This window comes from Rousettus aegyptiacus, unplaced genomic scaffold (assembly GCF_014176215.1).
Source record: "Rousettus aegyptiacus isolate mRouAeg1 unplaced genomic scaffold, mRouAeg1.p scaffold_m13_p_1, whole genome shotgun sequence".
NCBI classification, from domain to species: Eukaryota; Metazoa; Chordata; class Mammalia; order Chiroptera; family Pteropodidae; genus Rousettus; species Rousettus aegyptiacus.
Window position 1 is genome coordinate 86,979,431 of NW_023416284.1, and position 25,828 is coordinate 87,005,258.

The 25,828-nt window shown below is 40.9% G+C and overlaps 1 protein-coding gene across 8 annotated transcripts in view; it reads right to left on the reverse strand.

The window, feature by feature from the left end:
* Window positions 1-24,059, reverse strand: part of DUSP22 (dual specificity phosphatase 22) — a 59,255-nt gene extending 35,196 nt beyond the window's left edge. For 4 of the 8 annotated variants that reach the window (XR_001598739.2, XM_016159509.2, XM_016159508.2 and 1 more), the window contains exons 1-3: window positions 23,494-24,056; window positions 11,869-11,902; window positions 1,552-1,634 (exon numbers count right to left, since the gene is read on the reverse strand). Coding sequence is in view for 7 of the 8 variants with exons in the window: in XM_016159509.2 (XP_016014995.1) it covers window positions 1,552-1,634; window positions 11,869-11,902; window positions 23,494-23,514 (138 nt within the window). In the remaining variant the exon portion in view is untranslated. Of the gene's footprint in view, window positions 1-1,551; window positions 1,635-7,700; window positions 7,771-11,868; window positions 11,903-23,493 lie in introns of all 8 variants that reach the window. The other 4 variants (XM_016159511.2, XM_016159510.2, XM_016159507.2 and 1 more) reach the window with 4 other exon arrangements.
* Between the last annotated feature and the right edge of the window lie 1,769 nt (window positions 24,060-25,828).

Consider the following 25,828-nt stretch of genomic DNA (forward strand, 5'->3'; position numbering starts at 1 on the left):
AGACTACAATACGATGTTGCTAAATAAATGCTGTCCCTGTGGAGAGTTTCTCTTTCTTTTTGAAAGGCATGGAATAAAGAGGGATATATAGTATTTATTGATGGAACAGTTTGTCCACGGGTTTTATACAGTGGTCTCTATTCTGGATTACAATCCCACCTGTTTTAAGCCCTTCATTTTCCCATGTGCAAAATGGGAAGGTTGGACAAATAAAGGCTGGAGCTCTTTTATTTCCAACACTTGAAGATCTTGTATCTAGATAGGAGTTAGAATGTGAACAGATTCAAGGGCCATGTTCATATATGACAATGTGTTCCATTAAATGGAATATGAAAGTAGGAGGCAAGCCTACAGGGTGAGGGTTGTAAGAATACCCATGTAATTTACTAAGATAAAGAAAACCTCAAGCCTAATCTCATCATTTAAGAGAAAGTCAATCATGACCAGTTTGTGTTTAACTTATCATCTTGACTAAAGCTTGGTATGTTTTAAATATAAACTGTCATTTATAGATGAAAAAATGAGTAGCTATTTTCAAAGGAACTGTTATGCTCCAAAAAATGATGTGCTCTTGTTGTTCCTGTTGTTTTCAATATCATCTTGCCACAACACAAAAAAATCATGAGCTAAAATGACAGAAGTATGAACTCACAGATCTGAAGAAATGAATTGAGGTTTATTTGTCATCTATGGTTCTGTGGTACTATAATGTTTAATAGAATCACTTATTAGTCCATGTCTTCATTTGTTTCATACTAACTGAAATGTGTCAGCTCTAATAGCTAAGGAAAACAAATAAATTTAAAATAAAAGATATATTATCTACTGTTGCATAATATGAATTTAAATAAAAACAGCTTGAATTAGGATTATTTCAAAACAAGTCACCCCATCCTCTCCAACACCCGACCCTAAAATAGAAAAACACAATACTCATCACAATCACACATGCATATTTTCTAAAAAGAGGTAACTTAAGCTCTGTCGAGGCTAATATACAGAAATAGATTCTGCTCCTAGCCAACAACACAGGCAGATATACTGTTTATTTGAAAGCCAGAAACATAAGGACAGCTTCTACTCTGAGTCTGTGTACCACAGAAGCCCAGTAACAATTTATTTCATTGTCTTTCATACCTAAATGCAAACGACACATAATCATGCTTAAATGGAAAAAACAAACAAACAGGAAATGACCAACCTGAAGGAAATGAACAGCCTTTATTATTCTAGATTCTAAAATCAGAGATAATTTTGAAAGGAATGAAATGGGTTTTAAATGTCTTTAAAATCCAAAGGAAAAGAAATGTGGCCTCAGCTTATTCTTTGGCATTTAGCCAAAAAAAGCCAACGAGAAGTACAATCAGAAAAAGAATAGATCCTTCCATCATGCCACAGACAGGGCATAGACATAAATATGGCCTGAGCACAAAATTAATACAGTCAGCCATCACAGGTGCACACTGGTGTTAGAGAGAACACAGTCGCCTTTGTTGATATCCTATGCACTCCCATGGAACACAAATGAAAATATGTGTGCAGCTCTCTTACCTCTAACATAGGCCTGGCACTATCGTGGACAGACAGAATGTGGGTCACCTTATTCTTGCTCAACTGCTCTGCATCTCTGGCATCTGTCATAGAAGAAAGAGGGTGGACATTTCAATATTTTCTGCAAGTGAATTACTCCTACAGTTTGGCCAGGAAAAACCACAAAATGACTTGCATATTTCTTTCTTGAAACTCCATAACTGACCATACCCAGAATAATCTAGATCTAGGGAATTTAGGGCTATCACTTTTATGTATTTTGTAGATAATAAGTTTATTTCTGATTGACACAGCTTTTGATACAAAGTGATCATATAAAACATGAAAAGTATTTACATTAATAAACACTGTAATCATGACTATTGCTGTTTAAAGGAAGTGAACCTATGAGATCATTTCGTAGTTGACATTTGTTAAATTTTAGACACAATAAAACTTATAACAATAAAGATGTTTAAAATATTTTTAATTACCTCTTAATGATTAAGAATCTAAGTTAAAATTAAATATAAAAGGACCACTTACTATATAAGAAATAAGAACCTGCCAGAGATTACTTTACCCTTATGTCAAAAGGAGGGATGAATAAGGTGAAGGGTTGAAGAAGTATAAATTTGTAGTTGATAGATAGTCAGGAACACAGCGTAGGGAATGTAGTTTGCATTAATATATTGGCTAGGTGGAAAACCAGAGGAGAGAAGGAGTAATTAGGGGATCATTTTATAAACTACATAAATGTCTAACCAATGTACTGTATACTTGAAACTAATGAAAACAAACCAATAAACAAATAAATAAATGGAGGGATGAGCCCAGATGCAGACTTATGACATCTATATCATCTATATTCACTTTAAGAAAAAAGTAAAAGTGGAATATTCTCTAGAAATTCCAAACACAATTGTCCATAAGTTATCAGTTGACTATTAAATGATCTGCAAATGAAACTAAGAAGATATCCAAATTACATTCCTGTCCAATGCACCCACTTGTAGAAGACAGACTGAATGAATCTCCCCAAATTGGAACCCTTCTTCTAATGTAAAAAACAGGAGTCTGGCAAGATACAAGAGGTTCATTTCCTTCTATGTCTCTGTCCTTGCCTGGGATGAGTTTTTTAAAATGATAGAGGGTAAAATGGACCCAAAGTCAGATGTTTAATTATGATGTTTCTGGAGCATATTTAATGACATGGGAAAACACTCAGGATATAACATTAAGCACTGGAGAAAAACAGGTATGAAACTATGAATACAATAAAGATACAATTTGTTAAAACACATAAAGACATACATATACATGGGGATAAAACTGCTACAAGAAATTATAATAAAGTGGTAACCTTTAAGAGAGGATATTATAAGTGTTCTCAGTTTTTTTCTTTTTAAATATATTTTTGTGTATATTCAACATGAGTGGTTCTAAAAGTTTCACATACTTATGAACTATTTGGGGGACTTGTTAAAAAAAGCATATTCCTGGGCTCCAACTTAGTTCAAGGTCCATGACAGGCTGAGGAATCTGCAGTTCTAATAAGCCTTGATGACCGAGCAAAAACTAAGAACTCTGTTCTAAATATTCTGCAATAAGCACATACCACTTTTAAAGAAAGGGGGAGAGAACTCTCTAAAAGTAGTATTAAAATCTTGGTTTTAAGACTCTCTTCATCACTCCAACCATCTCAAGCTTCAAATTCAGATGTGCACAGCAGCCATCTACCTCATACATACAGGGACTCAATTCCAACCGCCTCCCCCATCCAGCTGTCTTAAGTTGCAGCATCAGTGAGCTTTGAATTAGGCAGCAATTAAAATCATTTATGATCTCACAGGCAACCAGTTTCCACATAGTCACCAAAATGCAATCTTCTAATCACCACCCATATGCATTTGAATTCATAAGAAGTGAAACAAGATCAAGAGGGCGGTTTCAGTGCTCACAAAAGAGTCCCCCTCTCCCGCCCCCCGCCCCTGCACTCCGCCCCTCCCGCTCCCCCCTTCCCCTGAAGGTGGGGCAGAAAAGGTGGGAGAGCCAGAGCAGCAGTGGAGCTCTCTAAAACAGGTTTAGGACAATCTAGGACAAAATCTTTCAGATTCTGATTCTGCTTGGGATTTAAATTTTAAAGATCAATATTTGTTTAAATACATTTTTTTCTTTTTTAAAAAAAGTTTTATTGGGATAATTTCCATACTGTAAAATTCACCCTTTTAAAGTGTACAATTCAAGGGTTTTTAGCATATTCAGTTGTTTAACCACCACCACAATTTGACTTTAGAACATTTAAGCACCACATATACTTTTGTAGCACAGATTAAGATAAATGACAACAAAAAAAAAGTGGTTTTGATATAAGATTATACATTTGTGAATACAGAAGACTACTTGATACTACAAATGAGACATGTAACTATTGAACTCCAAAGAAAATGGTAATTACTCTTGGACAATGCTTTCTTTGCTCTGCATTCCTGTTTTATCATAGTGTTATCCACACTGATACACCAGTTTGGGATTATCCTCTTTCATACACACAGGCTCAGTCTACCTATTTGAGTGTGTGTAAAATGTTTAATCAAAGCTATTGGATGATGACTTTGGACCTTTTATTCTTTAAGACTACAGGTTATTGATGATTCTGGATGGCTGCCTACAACCACTATGTTAACGAGCTATGAACACAGTTGTTAAGACTCTGGCCATGGGGTTATCAGCTTACTCACATGCATATACATAAGCCTGAAAGTTTCACACCATGTCTCTCTAAGCACAAAATCATAGAGGCAGAACTTAGTCATTTGCTGCTCAAACCAGGGTCTGCCAAGAAGAATGGCATCACCAGGAAGTGTGATGAAAACGCAGACACCCAGGCTCACTACATACTTATGCAATCACAACCTGCACTTGAATAAGAACCCCAGGGTGCCAAATGCCAGATTGTCAAGGCAAGATGGCGGCTTAGGTAAATGCTGTGCTCGCTGCTTCCCATGACCACATTAAAATCATAATTATAGAACAATCACCCTGGATAGTCATCTGAAGACCAGGTGAACAGAATTAGGCCGATTTGAGACTGGGAGAGGGGGAAACTATGGGAAACAGCTGGCCCCAGAATCATGTGTGGTAGATGAATATCGGGAGGGCTATCTAAGTAGCAGCGGTCCCTCCTGAGAAATGAAAGGCCCCAGACCTGCACCAAGCTCCCCATCTCAGGGTTCTAGTGCCAAAAAAGGAGTCCCAACAACAGCTGGCTGTGAAAATCAGCAGGGATTGCGCCTGTTCAGGTGAGATGGAAGGCAGCTGGCAATCTAGACGTCCTCTTAAAGGGTTCACACACAGATTCACATGCTCTCAGGTACTCATCCTGGGCTCCAGAGAAGGGACAGCAACCCAGGAGGTGCCAATAACAAACAGGGAAAGACTGAGTTGTGTGGCTGCAGGGGGAGGGCTAGAGGGACAGCCACCACTGTCCCAGGTGGGTGCCATTTTGCCTGTGTTGAGCCCTCCCCCACATGGCCAAATCTAAAACTGCACTAAGCGGGTGAGATCCTCTTCACTCTGGTGACTTCCTAGGATGCCGCCCCATCCAAATTGCACACCAGCAAAGGCATTTAATGGTAGCTGAGCAACCAGCCCTGCACTGTGTACCATAGGAGGTTCTTTCAGCAACAGGCTCATGCACCACTGGAGGCACTTCCAGTGGTAAGCAACTAGCCGCAACTCATGCTGCAGTCTTTCTTAGACAACTCTCAGGGGCCCGTGGGGCCAAAGTGGGCAGTGGCTGGCCTTGGTGTGCTCTGAGACTTGTAAGGGCTCCCAGGCTCAGCACTGGCACCAAACCTGAAACTATATTAACTTGGTAAACACCACTTGCCCCCCTCTGGTCACTATGTGGGACCCCGCGCCTCACCTAACTCATATGGTAATTTTATTCTTACTTTTTGTGGGACCACCATACTCTTTTCCATAGTGGCTGTACCAATTTACATTCCCATTAGCAGTGTATGAGGGTTCCTTTTTACCCACAACCTCTCCAACACTTGTTATTACTTGTCTTATTGATGGCCATTTTAAAAGGTGTGAGGTGGTATCTCATTGTGGTCTTGGCTTGCATTTCCCTAATAGCCAAAGTTGAGCATCTTTTCATATGTCTCTTGGCCATGTTTCTTAGGAGAAGAAGTGCCTGTTCAGGTACTCTGTCCATTTTTTAACCAAACTGCTTGTTTGTTTGTTTTGCTGTTGTTGAGCTGTATGAGCTCTTTATATGTTTTGGATATTAGGCCCTTACCAGAGGCATTGTTTGCAAATATATTCTCCCATTCAGTTGGTAGCCCCTTTGTCTTGTTGTTGGTTTCTTTTGCTGTACAGAAGCTTTTTAGTTTGATAGTCATATTCATTCTTGCTCTTACTTCCCTTGTCTTTGACATCAGTCATAAAATCCCCTTTAAATCCAAGGTCCATGAGTTTAGTTCCTATGTTTTCTTCAAAGCAATTTATGGTTCTTGATCCATTTTGAATTAATTATGCTGTATGGTGACAGATAATAGTCTAGTTTCATTCTTTTGCACGTGGCTTTCCAATTTTTACCAGCACCATTTATTGAAGAGGCTTTCCTTTCTCCATTACATATTTTTGGCTCCTTTGTCAAAAAATTTGCTCTATATATTAACAATGAAATTTCAGAAAAAGAAATGCAACAAAAAGAACAAAATATCTAGGAATAAACTTAACAAAGGATGTGTAGGACCTATACACTGAAAACAACAAGACATTATTCAAAGAAATTTAGAAAGATACAGAAATGGAAAGATATCTCATGTTCAAGGATTAGAAGAATCAACATAGTTAAAATGGTCATATTACTCAAAGCAACATTCAGATTTAATGCAATACCCATAAAAATCCCATTGGCATTTTTTAATGAAATCAAAAAAAAAAAAAAAAAAAACATCAGATTTGTATGGAATCACAAAAGACCCCAAATAGTCAAAGCAATCCTTAGAAAAAGGAACAAGCCTGGAGGCATCACACTAACTGACTTCAAATTATATGACGAAGTGACAATCAAAACAGCATAGTATTGGCAGAAATATAGATACACAGACCAGTAGAACAGAATTGAGAGCCCAGAAAGAAAAAAAAAAATCAGGAAAAACAGAATTTAAAAAATACTATTCACATTTCAATATAAATTGCATTAAATAAAATAGACAACCCCTCATTAGTAAAAATAGCTAACCATATTCTTTCCTCTCTCTTCTGTCATCTGTCTTGGCCCCTGGACTCTTGCTGCCTGTCTCTCTTTACCCTCCCTATCTCTGCCACCCTCCCTGCCCCTCATCCTAGGCATTACTTGGCTTTCAGAAGAAGTAAATGTCACCTTTGCACAGTAGGAGCACTGAAACAGAAACACCCAACAGATCCTTCTCTTTGCTATTGCACATTCCCCACCTAGCTCAGAGGAAGACCCCACCTGTCACAAGGCAGACCTTACTTTGGTAGCAGATGAGTTCCTGCAAGATGCTGTCCTAAAGGGCAAAGTAACAGCTACATGCTTCCTTATGAAGGGAATTAGCACTCTGGATCTAATATTGATACAGAAGATGGATGGGATAACCAGTCCTAAGGTGTAAGAAATGCCAGAGTGGCTGTAGGAAATAAGCTAGTCTAGTAAAGTCAAGCAGAAATGCTCCTGAATAAAATTAAGAAAAATATATTAGAAGAAGTATTAGAAATTAACACTATCGACACAAGTGCTCAAGAAAAATGGACATTTGACTGGAAAGGACTTCTTTGATAATGCCTTTATGATACTCAGAACACCTGCTGCACTGATTTGTGAACTGTAAAGGATAGACATGCAGAATGAGAGATCAAGGGAAAGGGAGAAGGTCTCTATTTTAAAAAGACCTAAGTCTCTCTGCTTTGACACTGAAGCCTAAGCCATGTTTTGAGTCATTTCTAAAACTTTTGCTTCTCAATTTGAGAATTCTGCTGACTAATGGGCAAGAGATTCCAATCTGTCTTGCAGTTATATTTTCCACTGCAAAATTTAATGACTTCTAGAGTTATAAATTAGCTGTTAGTGGGTTCAACCTTTAAGTGGATACATTTCCAAACTAGGCTAGGGGCTAAAACAGGACAGTTCCTACCTGTTCCCTTATCAAATCCTGGCTCTGATATTTACTGGTGGCAAGTTTTTCTGTGCCTCACTTTTCTCACCTATAAAGTGGAAAAACAGTAAGGGTTGAGAGAAGTGCTAAATGATACAATGCTTAGAACAATGCTGTCTGGCTTATAGTAAATGTTATCATTGCCATTATTATTATCATCATTACCACAGTAAGTCCCAAGGCTGTGGTCTGGGCCTCAATCTCCATCATGTCTGAATGTTTCCAAATACATGCTCACTTCAAAGACATAATTCCCAGCTCTCACAAGCTGTATCACCTGAAGCTCATCACTCAGCACCCAGGTCTCTTAGGCTAAGCTAACAGCAGACCATTACGAGTCAATGTTCAGTAATTCTACCAGCTCGGCCTCATGTGAACTGGGGAACTATGTTCTAATTGACAGACACAAAAAAGCTTTGAGACCTCAAACATGTCTCTATGTACATCACCTGTACACACACAGTGCCTGAGCTTGTTTCCCACTTTGCAAGGTTTCTGTGGAGATCTTCAAGCAATGAAGGCTTCCTCTGTCTGCTAGCATCCACTTCTGCACTTGTTAAGTTGTGAGGAAGTAGCTAATCCCCACCCTCTTGGCCTAGGGAGGAATTGATCTTTGAGCTTCCACTCCCCACCTTCCCTCCTTACATATGGGCAGAGCCAGCTACCAGCTACAGAAATCTTGATTGAGAGGCTCTCATCAAAGACCAGACTTCAGAAGCTGGGTTTGTCTATGGGTTTTTCTCCAGGTGGAAAAATCACCAGGTGTTAGAAAACTGTTTGTGATTTATTAAAAAGGAAGAAGAAGAAGAAAGAAAAGAAGAAGAAGAAGAAGAAGGAAGAAGAAGAGAAGAAGAAGAAGAAAGAGAAAGACAAGAAGAAATCGGAGAGAAGAGGCAGGATTCCGTATTAGGCGTTAGTCCTTCTTAGCTTATGCTTCGTCTTCGTCTTCTCTCTCTCCTCCTCGTTCCTCCTCGTCTTCCTCTTCCTCTGCTCCCCTTCTTCTTCTTCTTCCTCCGCTTCCTCCGCTCCTCCTCCTCCTCCTCCTCCTCCTCTCCTCTTCCTCTTCCTCTCCTCCTCCCCCTCCTCGCTTACTCCCCTCTCGCATAAAAAACTACGAGTCGCGAGAATGCCCCCGAATCCTCATGATCATTTGGAAAGAAGAAGAAGGAGAAAAGCTGCAGAGTGACACATAAAAAATTCCACTGGAAGGAAGGGAGGAGGGAAGGAGAGGGGAAAGAAGAAAGGAAATGGCACAGAAGACCATTCAATGACTGGACTGAGGAGACCATGGCCACTAGAACCAAGGCCTGAGTAGCAAGTGTCGATCTATATTCTGTAAAAAAAAATAAAACTGTCTCAGAAAATTAAATTTTTTCATTAAATTTCCTTTTTATATTTCTATATTGGTTGTTGTGTTATAGTAGGCATGTATTATTTGTGATTTAAAAAGAGAAGAAAATGACTAAATGAGGCATCGCGCTAAAGCAGATGAGAGCCGGATTCACTTTCCAGAAATCATGATCCTTTTACCTTGGGTTTCCATATTGCTAACTAATGTTGATGAGCACCTATAGTACACCTGGCTTGGTGTGGGTGCTTTATGAACATCTTCCCATAACAGCCTAAAGTAGGTCTGTGGTTCCCATTTCCAGATAGAGAGGATGAGGAGGACTTACTCTGGCTGACCTGCCATGTACCAGGCAGGAAGAGAGTTCTTCAGCTGCACCATCTGGCTCAGTCCTCACCACAGCTCCAGAGCTGACATTCTTCCTCTCTCACATTGAGTTTGCTTAACATGTCTGAGGGCAAACATCTGGCTCATGGTCTATGGGGTAACTGGATTCTAAGGCAAGCCTACCTCATTGCTTCTCTCCACTCTGCAGGACCTACTTCCCTGTTCTATACCTGCTCCCCCTGAATCCGAATCACTGAGGACTAGGACACATGTCCACATCAGACTCCTATCACAGTGCTCTGCACATTGGGCACTTGCAATAAGTTTGTGGAATGGATGAGTTAATTTACAGGCAACTATATGAACACAACACTTCCAACTTCTTGGGGATGCACCACACTATCATTCCTTTGTTTTAGGTAAGCCTTACACTTGATAAATGTTTAAGAAATGTTTGGTGAATACATGAAAAAACATAACCACATACTAATGTCAGAATAACGGAAAGCAATGACAAAAGATTAAGTATCTGAACAAAGACAGGTGTGAGTTGTTATAAAACTCTAATGGATGAAACCTATAAAACAAGAATCCTGGAACTGTGAAGGATTCCTATGTCACTCACTATTTAGAAAATAAGTATGGATTTTAGTACAAAAAGGGAGTTTTAAATACTTCCTTAAAGTTGTGCATAATGTCCTTCAACAGGAAAATAACCTTCTATGTATTAGGATAAAACTCTCATAAATTAGGGGTAGAAATATTTAATTTGGTTGGTATTTATTACAATTTTTAATTTATAAACACTTTTACCTAGTAATTCAACTTCTAAGAATTTATTCTAAACTCTGTTCTCAAACACAAAGACATTGCCTTCTCCCCATCAAAGCAGTTAACAATAACTAAATAACCTCTAAAAATATTTGCTCTTTTCTATATTCCAGCTCCTACCACAAAGCGCTTGCTGCTTTTTCAGCACTACAAAGCTTACTGATTTAATAACTCCAGTACTATTTTTAACAGGTTCTAGTAGCAATTAGCAGCTGTCAGCTCCCTGTGCTTAATTCTATTTGAGGCGAATTAGCAGCACTAGGAGCCTTCAGGGACAAGAAGAAAAAATAAATATTATGCAGAGAAATCATAAAGACTGTTTTTATAGTCAGTTTGAACCTGAACTCACAAATTTAAGCAACAACCACAAAACAGGGAGGTGTTCTGGTTTGTTCAGGGTAGGAGGAGTTTCAGATGCCCATAACAAAGTTTGGGCAGACTTGTTTCTGCGAGTTTCCTAGGTCTATTTCATCCTATTTAAGTCTACCCTATCTCCAATGTTAAGGAACCAGTGTTTTCACTTATAAACACTCAAAGCGTCACACAGCATGAGGACCTGGCCCCTCCCTGGAAATTAAGAAAAGTCTGTTTGCCACTTGCACTTTGCTCCATGGGTTTCCACTCACCTCTGTGACCACAAAGCATTTTGAGATGGATAAGCTAAAAGTAAAAGTTGGTAGGTGACAGCAAAACAATAAATACATATTGAATAAGTCACAGAGAAATGTGTAATAAGAAAAGTCAACACAAGATGAGAATTATCTGCCAAAGATAAAACTGCCTCTTATTTTTCCCAAGTGATTAAAACAATAGGTTTCTGAACATTTATTAATAATAACTAGAAAAAGTGATAAAAGATTATCAAGAAGTTACATAGCTACTGTGCCTGTTAGCTGTCTTTTTTTGATAAAGATGTTCCAACATGTATGCAGAATTAAAATGAAGATCACAGGTTAAGTTGGAACCTGCAAGCTCCACACGCCTTTGTCAGTATTGGCCGAGGGGCTGGGACACGAGGAAGAGGACCTAACAAGGAGCCTGGGCGTAAGTGGTGGCCACATCCAGACCAGACTTCATATAAACCAAGTCTATACCTTGACTCAATCATATGTGAGAAGACTAAAGCTGATCTTTTAAAAAGTAAACTTAACTTCGGGTGGAAGCAACCCAAATGTCCATCAACAGATGAATGAATAAACAAAATGTGGTATATACATAAAATGCAATAGTATTCAACCTTAAAAAGAAAGGAAATTCTGAAACATGATACAATGTGGATGAACCTTGAGGACATTATCAGTGAAAAAAGCCAGACACAAAAGGACAAAAACTGTATGATTCCACTTATATAAGTTTCCTACCTAGAGCAGTAAAATTCAGAGTGAGAAAGTAAAATGGCAGTTTCCAGGCACTGGGGGAGCAGGAAATGCAGAGTTAGTCTTTAATGGGTACTATCATTAGTACTAAATTGGTATTGAAAGTACTAACTTTCAGTTGGGAAAGATGAAAAAGTTTTGGAGATGGATGGTGGTGATGGTTATACAGCAATGTGAATGTACTTAATGCCACTGAATTGTACACTTAAAAATGGCTAAAATGCCATATTTTACCACAATAATAAAAACAAGAGAGATAACTCACCTTTGAAGTTGCCAATATACAGGCCAGGCAGGATCTACGGGAGAGACACATATCAGATGTGAGCATTACAGATCTGATACTGATAGTGTTTTGCACACAGATGCTGGGCCCTCGCCAGAGTGGCTGGAGTACAGCCTAGGCTTGTTGACTGCCACACCTACTTCCTAGAACCTCCCCCAGATGGACAGCATGCACAACCAGGCATCTTTGTGTCCAGGGCTCTGGCCTGCCCATTCCAGTTGTAACACTGCCCAAATAGCCTATGGATAGTAGTGTGTTGGTGTCAATCAACTTATGGAACTTTAAAGACCAGGATCCCCCATAGAACTTCCCAGATCCCATGTGTCCTTCCTCATTTCTGCCCTGCAAGTGTTCTTTGGCATCCTGAGTTCAGCCATAAAACTAAGTGCTTCCAGCAACCCCTCCACCCTTCCTGCCTGCTTTCCAACCCCCCCCCCATGACTCCTCCTTTCCTCACTACACCCTACACACCCCTACACATCCCAGGCTTCTCTGACAGCTCCAGAAAACCTGCCCTCTGTTGTTCAAGGCTTTTGCAAATACTGTCCCCACTGTTAGGCAACTTTGACTCATGCCCAAAGGAGGCCCGTCCTGATCCCAGTGTCTGGAACAGGCCTCTGTGTCACTGCCCACAGCCTGCTGTGCTCCCATTGTGGTGATACTGTCACAGGGACATTACTAGGTGAAGGTCTAACCCCTCTGCTGGGATGCTCTCTGGGCAGCAAACACATCCTATTGCTCACTGCTGCACACTCAGCTCCTGGCTCAAGCTGAGGTCATGATTACCATTCAGTAAAGAGTTGCTAAATGAACAAACTGTTTTCTTAAAAAGTTTTAAGAACACACATTTGCTCCCAAATATCTACTTCTCCTAAGGCAATAGTTCTCAAACCAGACTATCCATCAGAATCATCAAAATCTGTTAAAAATTCAAATTTCTATACAAGCCCCAGCCCCCATACAGAATGATTCAGTAGATCTGAGATGAGACCTAGGGACTGTATTTTTCACAAGCACCCCCTACTTTGAAAAATACAAAACCAGAAACTAATTCTTGTCTTGCCAATACTTTATATGAAATCTCTGAAGTCCAAATATGGACACTGCTTTGGAAGCTACACCACGTGATATGATTTCCAAGTGCATACAACATAAGCTCTATGAATATGTGAAACAGAATTTCAAACAAAATTGGCAGCATCCACTGCCAAGGACTTAAAAAACAGGTCTTTCTTGAATTATAATCAGTCTTTGGGATTCTCCTAAGTGGAAAGATAGAGTAGATACTTAATCATTCCTGTTTTACAATATAAGAACAATACAAGTTCATCTTGGAGATGGATCAAACTGGTGTTCTCTGGCAGTTCTTGCCTGCACAGAGCTTTTTCATGTGTAATCTCCCATTCTCCAGGGTTTCTCCTAGGATGTGACATTAGATACTAAAGGGAATAATCATCATATGGCTGTTTGGATGATGGTGACAAAAAATTTCATCCTTGACCAAATTTTAGTTGGGCAACTTTGAGTCTTCTCAAGTAGGCCTTGTCCATAGACTGCCAGATTTAGCAAAGAATCTTCCCGCCCTTGATATCCAATCAAGTTCTTCCTCCACTTGATATTTAATTAAGTTCTTCTTACAAATTTCCCATCTACTCCCTCATTCTGCCCACTAGTTATAAATCCCCACTTGCCTGTAATATTGGGAGTTCAGTCTCTAACTTGCAGTAGTCTCTTTCTTGCCATTTTTCATAAGTGACAAAATAATTTTTCTTTTATGCCACAAATGGCTCCAGATTCGCACAGTCGACAGTTATAATGGACTACAATATGGGCATGTTTGTCATATTGTATGTATTTCAAGTTACAGAATATATTACAGTGACTGAATGGTTTGCTGAATTCATATTACACATGGGCACTGTGCTGGGCACTTGGGATAGTGGTGTGACTGAGATAGACAGTTTTCAGGGCTCTGTTAAGTGCCACTAAGATATTTAAGATATTTGGGGCTGTTAGAAAGAAGTAGATATTATTATGTATGTTTATTTACTCTAAGAAATGTCATGATAAAAATAAAGGAATGGTAAAGTCGTGTGTGCGGTACAATGCCTTCACTCCTATGCTTGCCTCTGTGAAGCAGACACAGGAGGCTGGGAAGGTCTGGGGAAGACCACTTTTGTATTTCTGTATGTAATTTTCTATATAGTTTGAATGTTCTAATCATATGTGTGCATTACTTCAATTTGCTTTTTGTTTAAAGTCAAATGGTGATATTTTGGAAAAAGATTATATCCCATTTTTACTTTTCTTTTTTGTACTTCTACTACTTTCTCTACTACACATAAATTAATACATTCCATATTATTTTTTTAAATAAAATAAAACAAGCACATGAGGTTAGATCACCTCTGTGCTCCACTGCTCTAGAACTATGATTTAATGATTCCTAAATCTACCCTTTGGAACTCAGCTCCAGTCTGGCTTCTACTCCCTTCACTCCACTATCTAAAACAGATCATTATTTTCCCTCCCCCAATTATCAATTCCTCTTGTCCCCTGATAGTGTCACCTCTCCCAGTCATCCAGAATGAAAAACCTGGCACCCACTCCCACCAGGGCACGTCCCTCTCCTTACCCTAGTACCCTCCCTCTGGCCAGTGAGTTATGAAGTCCAATCATAGCACCAGCTCCTTGGCTCATGGTCACCACCACAACCCAGAACCTCAGTTCACACATGGACTAGAGAAGCAGCCACTGAACTTACTTTTTGTCCCATCAAATTAATTTTCTAAAGTTATATTCTCACTGGGTCACTTGCTAGATCAAAATGTGCAATGGCAAACTTTCCCAAGAAAATGAAGGCCAAAACTGAAATTCAACTGAAAATTTCAACATGACTCTCTACCTCTGAAGGATTTCCCCCATTTTAATCTCCAGCCAAGCCAAATAACCCCTATTTTCCCAACACCCCTCACTGGTCCCACCTTGCAACATCACCTTTATTTGTATCCAATATTCTCTCAAAATAGAGAAGAAGTCCTCAGTGGGATCTCACATCCCTTCAGTATGTTAAAAAAGTATAAACCCTTTATTTTATGGGTTTCCTAGTCTCTGAAGCCTTTTCCTGTGTTTGGAGAATCCCCATCCCCCACATTGAAGTCTTGGTGGGAAGTAAGCCCAGCTTTTACTACAGAAGCTGCAAATGCCAAATATTTACTCACTTCTACCTTCACTGCTAAGGCATGGACATGTGACTGAAATGAAGCATGTCTCCACAGCTGTTCCAGACCAGAATCCAGAGATAAGCCAGGACAGCCTACCTTACAGTAGCAACATCTGCATCTTAGAGCAGTCCCAGAAATGCTCTCACTAGATCAGTTGTAGAACTGGCTCCTGGCAGGATAGCCTAAATCTGGTTCTCCAGCCTTCCTAACCATCTGACCTATTCTATCTAAGGCAGCCACATTTGGGTTCTGTCGCTTACAACCACAGACCCTGATGCAGGCCTTTCAACCCTGAAAAAAATGCACAATTGCAAATGAGCTGCACAGACCAAGCAAGTCATAGACTAGCAAAGTCCTACTAACCCTGAAAGCAGCGCTTCCACTTGCACTCCAAGAACCAGATAGAGGTTACTTTTATAATATTCCTCCCTCCTCTGAATTCTACTCAAGCCTCATTTAGAAATTCCTTCTACTTCTCAGTTTATGTGCTCTTCTTGGAACTTTAGTTCAGTGCTCTTGTTCAACTTCTTAGGCTTCCTCTCTGATTTACTGTAACAGCCTCCTAGAGATCTCCCCACCTCTGTACTTGTCCTTCCAAAGGATTCCTCAACCTGCCTCCAAGTCCAAAGCTGATCATGTGATATTTCAGATTAAAATCTTAGGGCTCCAAGTAGCTCCAAGTAGAATGACACCCAAATTCAAGACCTCGGCAGGTGAGACCTTCAAGGACTGAGGTTGCTATGGCTTCAGCCTCTGCCCCATGCCTAGCACTTCCCCAATTTTCTCCACATCCAAGGAAGTAAAGAGAGACACAGGAAAGGTCCCCTAATAGCAGCATCCAGATTTTATAGGAAACGGTCCAATTTTCAAATACTGTCAACTACCTTTAAAAAAACCTTTAATATTGGGATAGATAAATAAAACACTTCTGCGGGCTGACTATGGCCCGTGGACATCTAATTTATGACCTCTATCTGCTGCCTGCATCGTATCTTTGAATATCTTTTCTCTAAACCCAAATGGTTTTCCTTTGATTGGTAGGTGCTCAATCAAGTAAATGATTTTTCAGTGAACAGATCAAAAGATAAACAGTGTGGATAAGGTGGGAGGAGGCGAAGCAAGGAAAGGATAAAAACAATGGTGAGGATAATAAAAAACAAAGGATATAAAAAACACTGGCCAAACAGAAATGCACAGTGAAGGCTGTGAGATCAAACTTTGTCCTTTTCTTCCCTGGCTGGGTTTCTGTATGAGGTCAGTGACACCAGGCTAGTGGCACTGGGGTTGCTGTTCGAGGAGAGCAGCATTTTAAAGGGATGCCAGGGCAGAATGCTGGCAAAGGCAAAGGTATGAATTTATTAAAATCAAGGAGCTAACTTACTAAAAATCATTTAAGATGTATTTTATATGCATTTAAAATATTTTAAAGTAATATAAAGAGAGTTATGTTATGTCAGTAAACTTTTAACTTCATTTTCCAGACCAGAAGAGTAAGCCAGAATATCAAGACCTGGAAATTGAAAGAAAATTGCTCAAGCTCAGTTTCTGTAGTTTCTTCCATATAAAATTACAAAACAAGATCAAGGAAGGCTGGAGGATTAACCATTGGCAGGGAGAGAAATTACACTTTTGTTTTCAAGGAGAATAATAAGCCCATCAATATTTAAACTTTTATACCAATCGGCTCCATAACTGAAACTTAAAACTCAAAAAATTTGACCTGACTTCTCCCATATTATTTTTGCTAATAATCTCTAAGCACAGAAAAAGGGAAAATGAAATAAAAAATAATTTTCCAGCAGAGAGATGGCTTATAGAGGAAACCAGGGAAGAGGTGAGTATTCATCTGGAACAACATGGCTGACAATTCATGGAGTCTGAACTCAAACCAGAAGAACATAGCAGGAGTGAAATCATTGCTACCTGGTAGAAAGTAAGAATAGATCGAGGAAAAAAGTTTGTAAATGAAGTTTGGGAATGTTCTATGACTCTAAAAGAGTAAGTTTAGAATTGATCTGAATCATATTTGAGACTCAGAAACAATTGTTCTTTTCCTGTGCAGAGGATGTTGTCTCCATTGTACATCTAGGTGACTCCTTGTCCTGTAGGTCTCCCATGAGATGATAGCTCCTAGGGAGGTCTTTCCTGACCACCAAACTCCCTAAAACCCTCTATTACAACACCTTGCTTTATTGTTATCACACTTATCGATACCTAAAATTATTTTATTTGCTTACTTTTTGATTTATCTTGAAGCAGGGGACATGTCTATCTTATTCCCTGCTGTGTCCCAAAAAGCCTGCCACTGAGTCTGGAACATGCAGAGATGATCGCGGAATAAATGGTCATGAAACAGCACAAACCACAAAGGAAGATGCTCTCTAACACTCTGCTGGTCAAAAAAGATTCTTATTTTCTGTTAAAAGGTTGGGAATAGATAATGGTAGGTAGACTCCTTCTGCAGAAATACTTTGAGCCATGGTTGATGGCTCCTCTTGATCAAAATCCTTCACACTCACACTTTACTAACACTGGCCATACAGAAATACATAAAATCAAATCCTTAGCCACCAAAAAGAGCACGTAAGCACTAAAAGATACTGCTTCTAAGGCAAGAAATATCTTCAGTTTACCTTTTAAACATTTCTCTTAGTATTTCATGATGCCATGGAATCTAAGACAGCACCACCCAAACAGATATAAGAGAAAATTCTGATCAAGCAGCAGTACAAGGTAACGGGGCTGATAATTCTCCCTAGGTCAGAAAGAACTTTCTGAGTTTTGAAGCCAGGAGTGAGGAAGAGAACTTTGGTGGATTCCCTGAAGGGTTAAAAATCACAGATTTCCTAAGGCCATTTGGCTATGGACTTAACCAGTATGCAGTTTATAAAGGAAAGACTCTGAGAATACTCTTGTATGCATTTAGATGCCTTAAACATCTGTTCTTTCAATATGAAATAAAATTGCAATGTTGAGAAAATATTCAGGGGGTGGTATAGAGAAGACAGGGAGACCATCAGCATGAAGCCATCTGTCCATCAGCTCCACAGCTGCAGCTGTACAGCTGTGCCACTCACAGTGTGCTCATCTCCCATCGAAGATTTCTCTGTAAGCTGCCTGGGACCAATTGGGTGGCAGGGTCTCTTGTCTTTCACATTTATTTCCCACAGCAAGACCTAGGAAGGTATTCTGACAATCACAGGTATTCAATAACATAATTTGATGAGTGGGTGAATGAACAGATGAATGAATTATGGAGGCGGCCAAGTTAGATGCTGCCACATGGAAACAGCAGCATGCAAAAGCACAAGGATGTCTTACCTTCTAGTTCCTTACCATGCTAAAACAGTGCTTCTCAATCTTTTAGGACCTCTTGTGCCTTCTGAGAATGATTTAGTTTCAGATTAACGATCACACAGGCCTCAGGAGCTTCTGAGTGACAAACCCTAGACTAGTGGATGATTTTGCCCTCCATGGGACATCTAGCAATACCTGGACACATTTTTGGTTGTCACAGAGAGACTACTGGCATCCTGTGGTTGAGACCTGGGATATTGCTAAACCTCCAACAATGCACAGGTCAGCCCCCACAACAAAGAATGATGCAGCCCAAGCTATCAATACTGCAGAGGCTGAGAAACCCTAGTCTATGCTTAGGAGGCATATTCCCCTTGCTCTTTCCCCCTTGAACTATACTCCTTTCTCAACTATACTCCTTTATCTTCCATAGGATAAAGAAAAGAGGCATCCTAAAACAGGTGTCGACCATATCCATGGCAGATGCCACCACTATAGTTATTAACGTGACATATCCAAGAACACTATTAACAGTGCAAATTTGCACTTTACAGTTTGCAAAGATGTTTTCTTATACATTCATTTGCTTCTCTCAAGAATCTAAGTAGAAACTAGGGGAGGCATCATTATACTCATCATGGAGCAAATAAGGACACTAGACTAGATAAGGCAGTCACCATCCCTATGAAATGAGGGCGATAAAGAAATTGAAGTTGAGAAACATTAAGTGACTTGTTCAAGATCACGGCAGGAAGCAGTGGAGTGGTAGAGAAACCCCACATCAAGCTTTCTGATAGCCCCACCACTCTTTCTTTCACAACAGTGGGCTTCTAATGAAAAAGCAATGCACCAGTTGAAATGTTTGTCTCTCATTACCATGAGAAAGTTTCCCATGAACTACTAGGATAGCATCCATTTCCACCAGGAAGAATGCTTTCAGAGAACATAGAGCAGCAAGTGAGGAAGAGGCCACCAGGTTGAGCAGCAGGGTGCTGGAGGAATTGAAATAACTCTGGCAGTGGGGGAAAAGACATCACAGCCAGAGGGTTCTCATATCCTACCCTAGAATGGTAACATTATAGCCCACTTTTGGGTCATTATTTCAGGTTGATCAAGATAAAAACATGCACATGGAAAAGCATCTGGGGCAGATTTCTCTGACATGATGCTTGGTTAGAGACTAGATTTTTGTGTTTAATGTGGTATTGTAGTACTTAAGACTAATAAGATGACAATGATAGTTTTCCTTATAGACCCTCCCCCCCAAAAAAAAAAAATTTGAGTGTTTAGACACTGAGAGAACTTTGGGTCAATTAGGTGTTTTCAAAGGCTCCACAGAAATGTGACATTTGCATGCAATAGCCCTTTTAGGTTTTACTCTAATCCTACTAGAGACACTCACTAGACTGATCTTTTTAGCAGCATAATGAGGCACTCTGCACTACGGCTATAAAACAGATCACCTAGCTTTGAGTTCCGGCTCTGTCACTGGCCAAATGCATGACTTTGAGCCCTTCGCTTAATCTCTGTGTATCTCATCTATAAAACAAGGATGAAAATAGTAATATCTATTTTATGGGTTTGTTGTGAGGATCATATGAGTTCTATGTGGAAAGTCTCAAAACATTCCCTGGCATATCACAAGCTCCTTAGTGATATAATTTCGGCTAGTTCGATCTACTTTGGAATTGCATAAAAAACTATGAAATGGTAGTTTTAGTTGACTGCCTTTCCCTCCTATCAATGTCAAACATGAAGGAATAGAGGAGGTGCCTTTCCTATTTTGCAATATGGAACTCTGGGGAGCTTTTTTAGGTTATTTTTCAGTGTCTTTCACTTGAGAATTCACTTCAGATGAACTAGCATCCTAGCTCAGAGTAAAAACGTCTACTATCTTCAAAATCAGTGGAAACTGGGTTCCAAATCCAGCTCTGCCGCTTCCTAGCAGTAGGACCCTAGCCATGCTACTTAATCTCTCCAAGACTCCATGTTCCAATCTATTCACAGAGGATAATACAGACTGACTTCCTAGGGCTAGACTGAGGCTTAGATTTTATAAACTGCAGGCACATGAGATGAGGCTCAAAATATAACAGATCACAACTGCTGTGTTCTCTGTTTGCTCATCATCTTCAATTGGCCAGAATACAGAAGCCTCTTTCCTTTATAGTCTCTGTGTAATATACTATATACACCTGAGATGGGCATGACAGTGTCCCATAGGAGACTAGAATGTATGGTAAGATCCCCCATGATGGCATGAAATATAAATAAAAACTGCTATAATCAAAGCAGTCCGAATGGAATCTGCATTATCTAGTTCATAAGTTTTCTTTTGTCAAGGATGATCGACTTGAGCAAGACTGAAACAGAATCTTGTCCCAGTAACCTCAGTATACACATACTGAAAACTGTTTTTAGTTTTAAGAGCATTTTACATTCTTATTTATAAATATTCTTAGAAAAGCACTTTATAATAATTCTGTAAATGAACGATTCTCTTTTTACAGATGGGAAAAGTATGAAGCCTAGTTGCAAATCACACAGTAATACATGAATAAATTGTAGTCAAGGCTTTTAATTTCTAGTCAGAGGCTGCTGACCTCTGAGCAATTGATTTTGACCTCAGCGTAATCATCTTTACCCCAGCAGGATCCTTGGCCTGGACTGAATCATACCTACTAACCTACTCTCCTGAAATTGCCTTCTTTTATCCTCTTGAGCCTCCACTTCTCCCCACCTTGTGGTTTGTGTGTCTGTGTGACTGTGTGTCTGTGTGTCTCTCTGTCTCAGTCTCTCCTTCCCTTTTTCCTTCTCCCTTTCCCTCTCTCCCTCTCTCTCTTACACACACACACACACACACACACACACACACACACACACACCCCATGCTGTGTAATACAATAGCCATTAGCCAGTGGCTGAGTACTTAAATGTGGCTAATCCCAAATGAGATGTGATTTAAGTATAAAATACAGGCCAGACTTTGAAGGCTTAGTACAAAAAAATTGTACCATTCAACAGATAATTTTATATATTGGTTACATGTTGAAATGACAATATTCTGAATATATTTCAGTTAAATAAAATATATTACTAAAATTTATTTGACCTGTTTCTTTTTACTTTTTAATGTAGCTACTAGAAAATTTTAATTAAATATATGGCTCACATATTTCTATTTGGCAGTTGCTGGTCTATACTGAAGGTTCTGTAAAGGAACTTTGTGTCATTTGCACTGTACTCTCACCCATTCCCTAAACTAGCACACCACCTAATAGTAAGTACACAATAAATACTTGTTGAATTAATGACATCTCTAAAGTTGTCTGTACATATGTTTCTCCATCTCTACATTGGAAATAGTGGTTCTATTTACAATACAAGATGGTTAGGATAACATCATCAAGAAATTTATTACTTTCTTTGAAAAGTAAAATGACATGAGTATGACTGTTTTTACTGAAAAGGCTAAAATTAATTTTGAACCCTTAGGCAATCATTTGTATTCTGAAATATGTTCTTGTAATTATAATATAAATGAAATAAATGCTGAAAAAGATGAAGAACAAACAATCTACATAGAAAAACTGCAGAAAGAATCAAAGAAAAGCTGAGGTAGGACCACAGGTAATGGGAAGGCAGAGTCCACAAACTTGTGAAACTAGCTTTCATTTAAAAAACAGAAGGCTCGTGGTGCTGGACATAATGCAAGTATTTCTCCAAAAGACAATCTGTTTCCAAACTTGATCACTACCCCACCACACCCTTACTCCTTACAAAAACACCCCACACACAATGAATACAATTCTGATTACCAAAAAGTCTCAGGTGTGCAGACCCAAAACACAAAATAGTTCTTTCATAAATTGGGTCTACAGGACACAAGAAACACAACATGGGCAGGTGAAGAGTTAAGTTACACAGGACTACCCCTTTCCCATCTTGACTCCAACTACTCCCTGCTAGACCTAACACTCCAAGAACCAAATAACTGCTGACCCCAGCACTAACCAAAAGAGAAAGCCACATTGTTGCATCCACCAGATATGAAAGTTGAATGTATGTGGAGCTGTGGGTAAGTGGAATTCAATGGAGGAGGACAAGCAGAAGACCAAAAGCTAACATCTGATCCAGGACCCTTTCAAAGACCTGTGAACTTGTCTTCGTGGAGGGCTTTTTAAAAGTTTTATAAGTCTTTCCTTTAAACCAGCAGTACCAGGTCACAAAATCCTTAGCCTTGTGGTTGACATGAACACAGACATCCTGGGCAATTCTCAACTGCTAGAGCTGGAATCTGGTATTTTCCAGTGACAGGAAAGACAGAAGTCTATTGCACAGCGGAGGAAGGGGGCAGGAGGTTCCAGAGAAACGAGGGATAGGGGCTGGAGGAGCTGAACAGAGACAGAGAGCAACAGGGATTTTCTAGAAGGTATAATCAGCACAGCTAGCCAACAGGTTGCCCTTCTTCCAGAAGCCACAGAACCCAGTATTATCAGCTTTGAATCTCTTCTTTCACCCCAATCCCCCAACCCCAGGTACTTAAGAACACCTTAGGACTTAGGCCTCTGTCAACTTTCCTCTCCACAAGCAAAACTTATTTGTGCACACCGAAAAAAAAAAAAAATCTGGGGAGAAAGAGGAAACTACAAAATAGAAGACCCTTATTACTTCAGTTTACTAATGGGTGAGTGGTGACGCGTCAAGAGCCCCATTTGGGAGTGAAAGGGAGGGGAGAAAAAGAAGAAACCACAGCGCTCCTTGCTCTGCCGACGTCTCAGCAGAACTGTCAACGCTTTTAAAGGGCACGGCTAGTTCTGGCGGAGGGAGGCTGGTTACCCGGAAGCCGGCAGGGGGCCTGGAGGGGGGCGCCTCAAACACACAGACTTAACGGTAACGGCCCCAGATATGCCGCCCCTCCCTCCCTACGTTTAAATCACGGAGAATCGGACGCCAGTGAAGCAGGTGGAGGAGCGAGGACAGGGCGACCGTCAGCTGGTTTTCCTTACCCAGCAAACACCAGCCGGAGGAAAGGCTGAAAAGTGGAGGCAAAGACAGCACAGAGGAAAGAAAGACACGTTACCTTGTTCATCCCATTCCCCATGGTGACCGAATGCGAGCTCTTAAGAACTTCGCAATGAGGTCGCAGGCTCCCTAATGGCGTGTTGCAAACAGGAGGGGGAGGAGCAGGTGAGGCGGGAGGGGAGGAGGCGCTGGGGAGGAATTTCGTGCTCGCAGTATTAACAACAACGACAATCGAGGAGGTCCGGGTGACTAGGCTTGCTACAGGGAACCCGGCACGGACGATAGAGTTTTCCGCTCGTCCGCCGCGGACTTCCTGGCTCGAGCCAGGCAGAGGCTGCGGCGTCCTTGCCAGGATATGGTCTCGCTTTGCCCTTGAACTCCCCGCGTGAGTCCCGCGCGCCCCTCCCTGGCTGGCTTCCTGGGACTTGTAGTCGGGCCCCCGGCGCCTTGCCGCGCGAACCACAGTTCCTCTGCTGTCATGCAGGGAAAAGGAGCGCAGACCAGGGTCCCCGGCAGCCCCCCGCAGGGGTAGGTGGGGAACAGGGATCCTAGGTATGCGCGTTGGAGAGGAGGGGGCGCAGATTACCGCTGCCTAGCGGCCGGGCCGGGGACCGAGAGCGCACGCGCCAGCTAGCCGCCTGCGCGCTCGGGAGTCGGGCAGGGGTGGCGGCCCGGGGAGGCGGGGCCGGGGGGGTCGCTCAGGCATCTCCCCGCCCCAGCGGTGGCGCGTCGAGAGGGCAGGCTCCCGGAAAGTTAGAGTCACCAAAACTCCCGCAGCCCTTTTCCCCTGGGGCAACTCGGGCAGTGGGGGCGGGGTGCTGTTACGAGCAGTCACCGCCCTGCCTTGACTGCTTCGGTGAATCAGGTGCTAATCACCGCGGCTCCCCTGCCTGGGTTTTCTGAAGGCGACAGATTTAGGCCGGGGTGGGGGGATTCCTGTGGTCCTCCCCCACCCACGAAGACCGAGAAGGCTCACCCGGTGAGGAAAGGTGGGATCAGTTACTCATCTCTGGAATGACCCTACCTCCCTACCCTGGGGGAGGGAGCAGATAGCCGGATTTCAGACCTCATGCCATGGCTTTGGATGTCTAGTGTGTTCCCTTCTTTAAATTATAAACTGGCTCTGGTAGGCACTTGGGTGTATTGATACAATTACTTCTGGAAAGCTCCTATCCTTGCTAAGCAGTAATGTCTGCATTGTGATTATGTCTGGAACACTTTCTAACCTGTAGCAGTTTTGAGTATTCAATCATCCTTAATAAACTCATCACTGGAGACAGAATCCTTGCGATAGAGGTTTCTCAGTTTCATTTTTATGTCCTCATCAATGCTCTGTGCATAGTAGGTGCTTAGTAAATATTTGTTAAATGAACACATATGTCAATGTAATACAGCTGAGCTCACCCCGCCCCCATGACCTCATTTCATCTACTCCTTACTCATCAAGTTGCAGCCACACTGGCTTTTTGTGTATTCCTTGAACCTAACAGGCTTCATCATGCTCTTGGGCCTTTGTGTAGGTTGTGCTCTCTACCTAGATATCTCAATCCCTAGCTCTTCGCATGTCACCAAGTGTCACCTCAGGGAGGCTTTTTCTGAATACCCAACCTAACGTAGATTATCCAGTCACTATCATGTTAACTATTATTCTCTTCATAGCACTTAACATGATCAGACATTATCATACTTATTTGCTTATTTTTTATCTGCCTCACTAGAAAGCAAACTCCAGAGGAAACAGACCTTGCCTATCTTATTCACTACTATGGTTACATAGCCTGGGGCAGAACCTGGCACAAGATAGGGGTTCAGTAATTATTTGTTGAATAAATTAATGATTTCAAAGGGCTGAGAAGATAGAAGTGGGGTTCTGAGGAATGCTGACATTTTGAAAAGAACTTATAGACTACATCTTGCTTATTTCTCTTCTATGCCATATCTTCTGGGCTACAACAGGTACCAAACCCCCACATGTAGTAAGTTCCCACTCAAAGTGTACCCAAATTGTCTACTGTAGGTCGAATGGGACCCATATCAGGCATCACCCTTCCTGCCCCTGGCTTTTGGTGTGTTCCTTCCCTACCACTTCTCCTTCCCTCTTTCAAGTCACCTTGGCAGTCCTCCTCTTACCCCTTTGCTCCTCACCATCATTATTTTTACTACCTTACTGCTTATAGACAACACAGCTTGATTAGAGGATTGCCTGGGGGGAATCCCAGACCAACCATTGTTCCTAAGTCTCAGAGTGATCTTGGGCAAGATGCTCAACTTTTCTGAACCATGTCATCCCTCCTTAAAATAAGTATTGGACTATGAATTTTTGAAGGTCCTATTCAGCAATCAATGAACTACTCCTATTTCCCTCCACTCTAATTGTGCCATTGTTGTAGTCA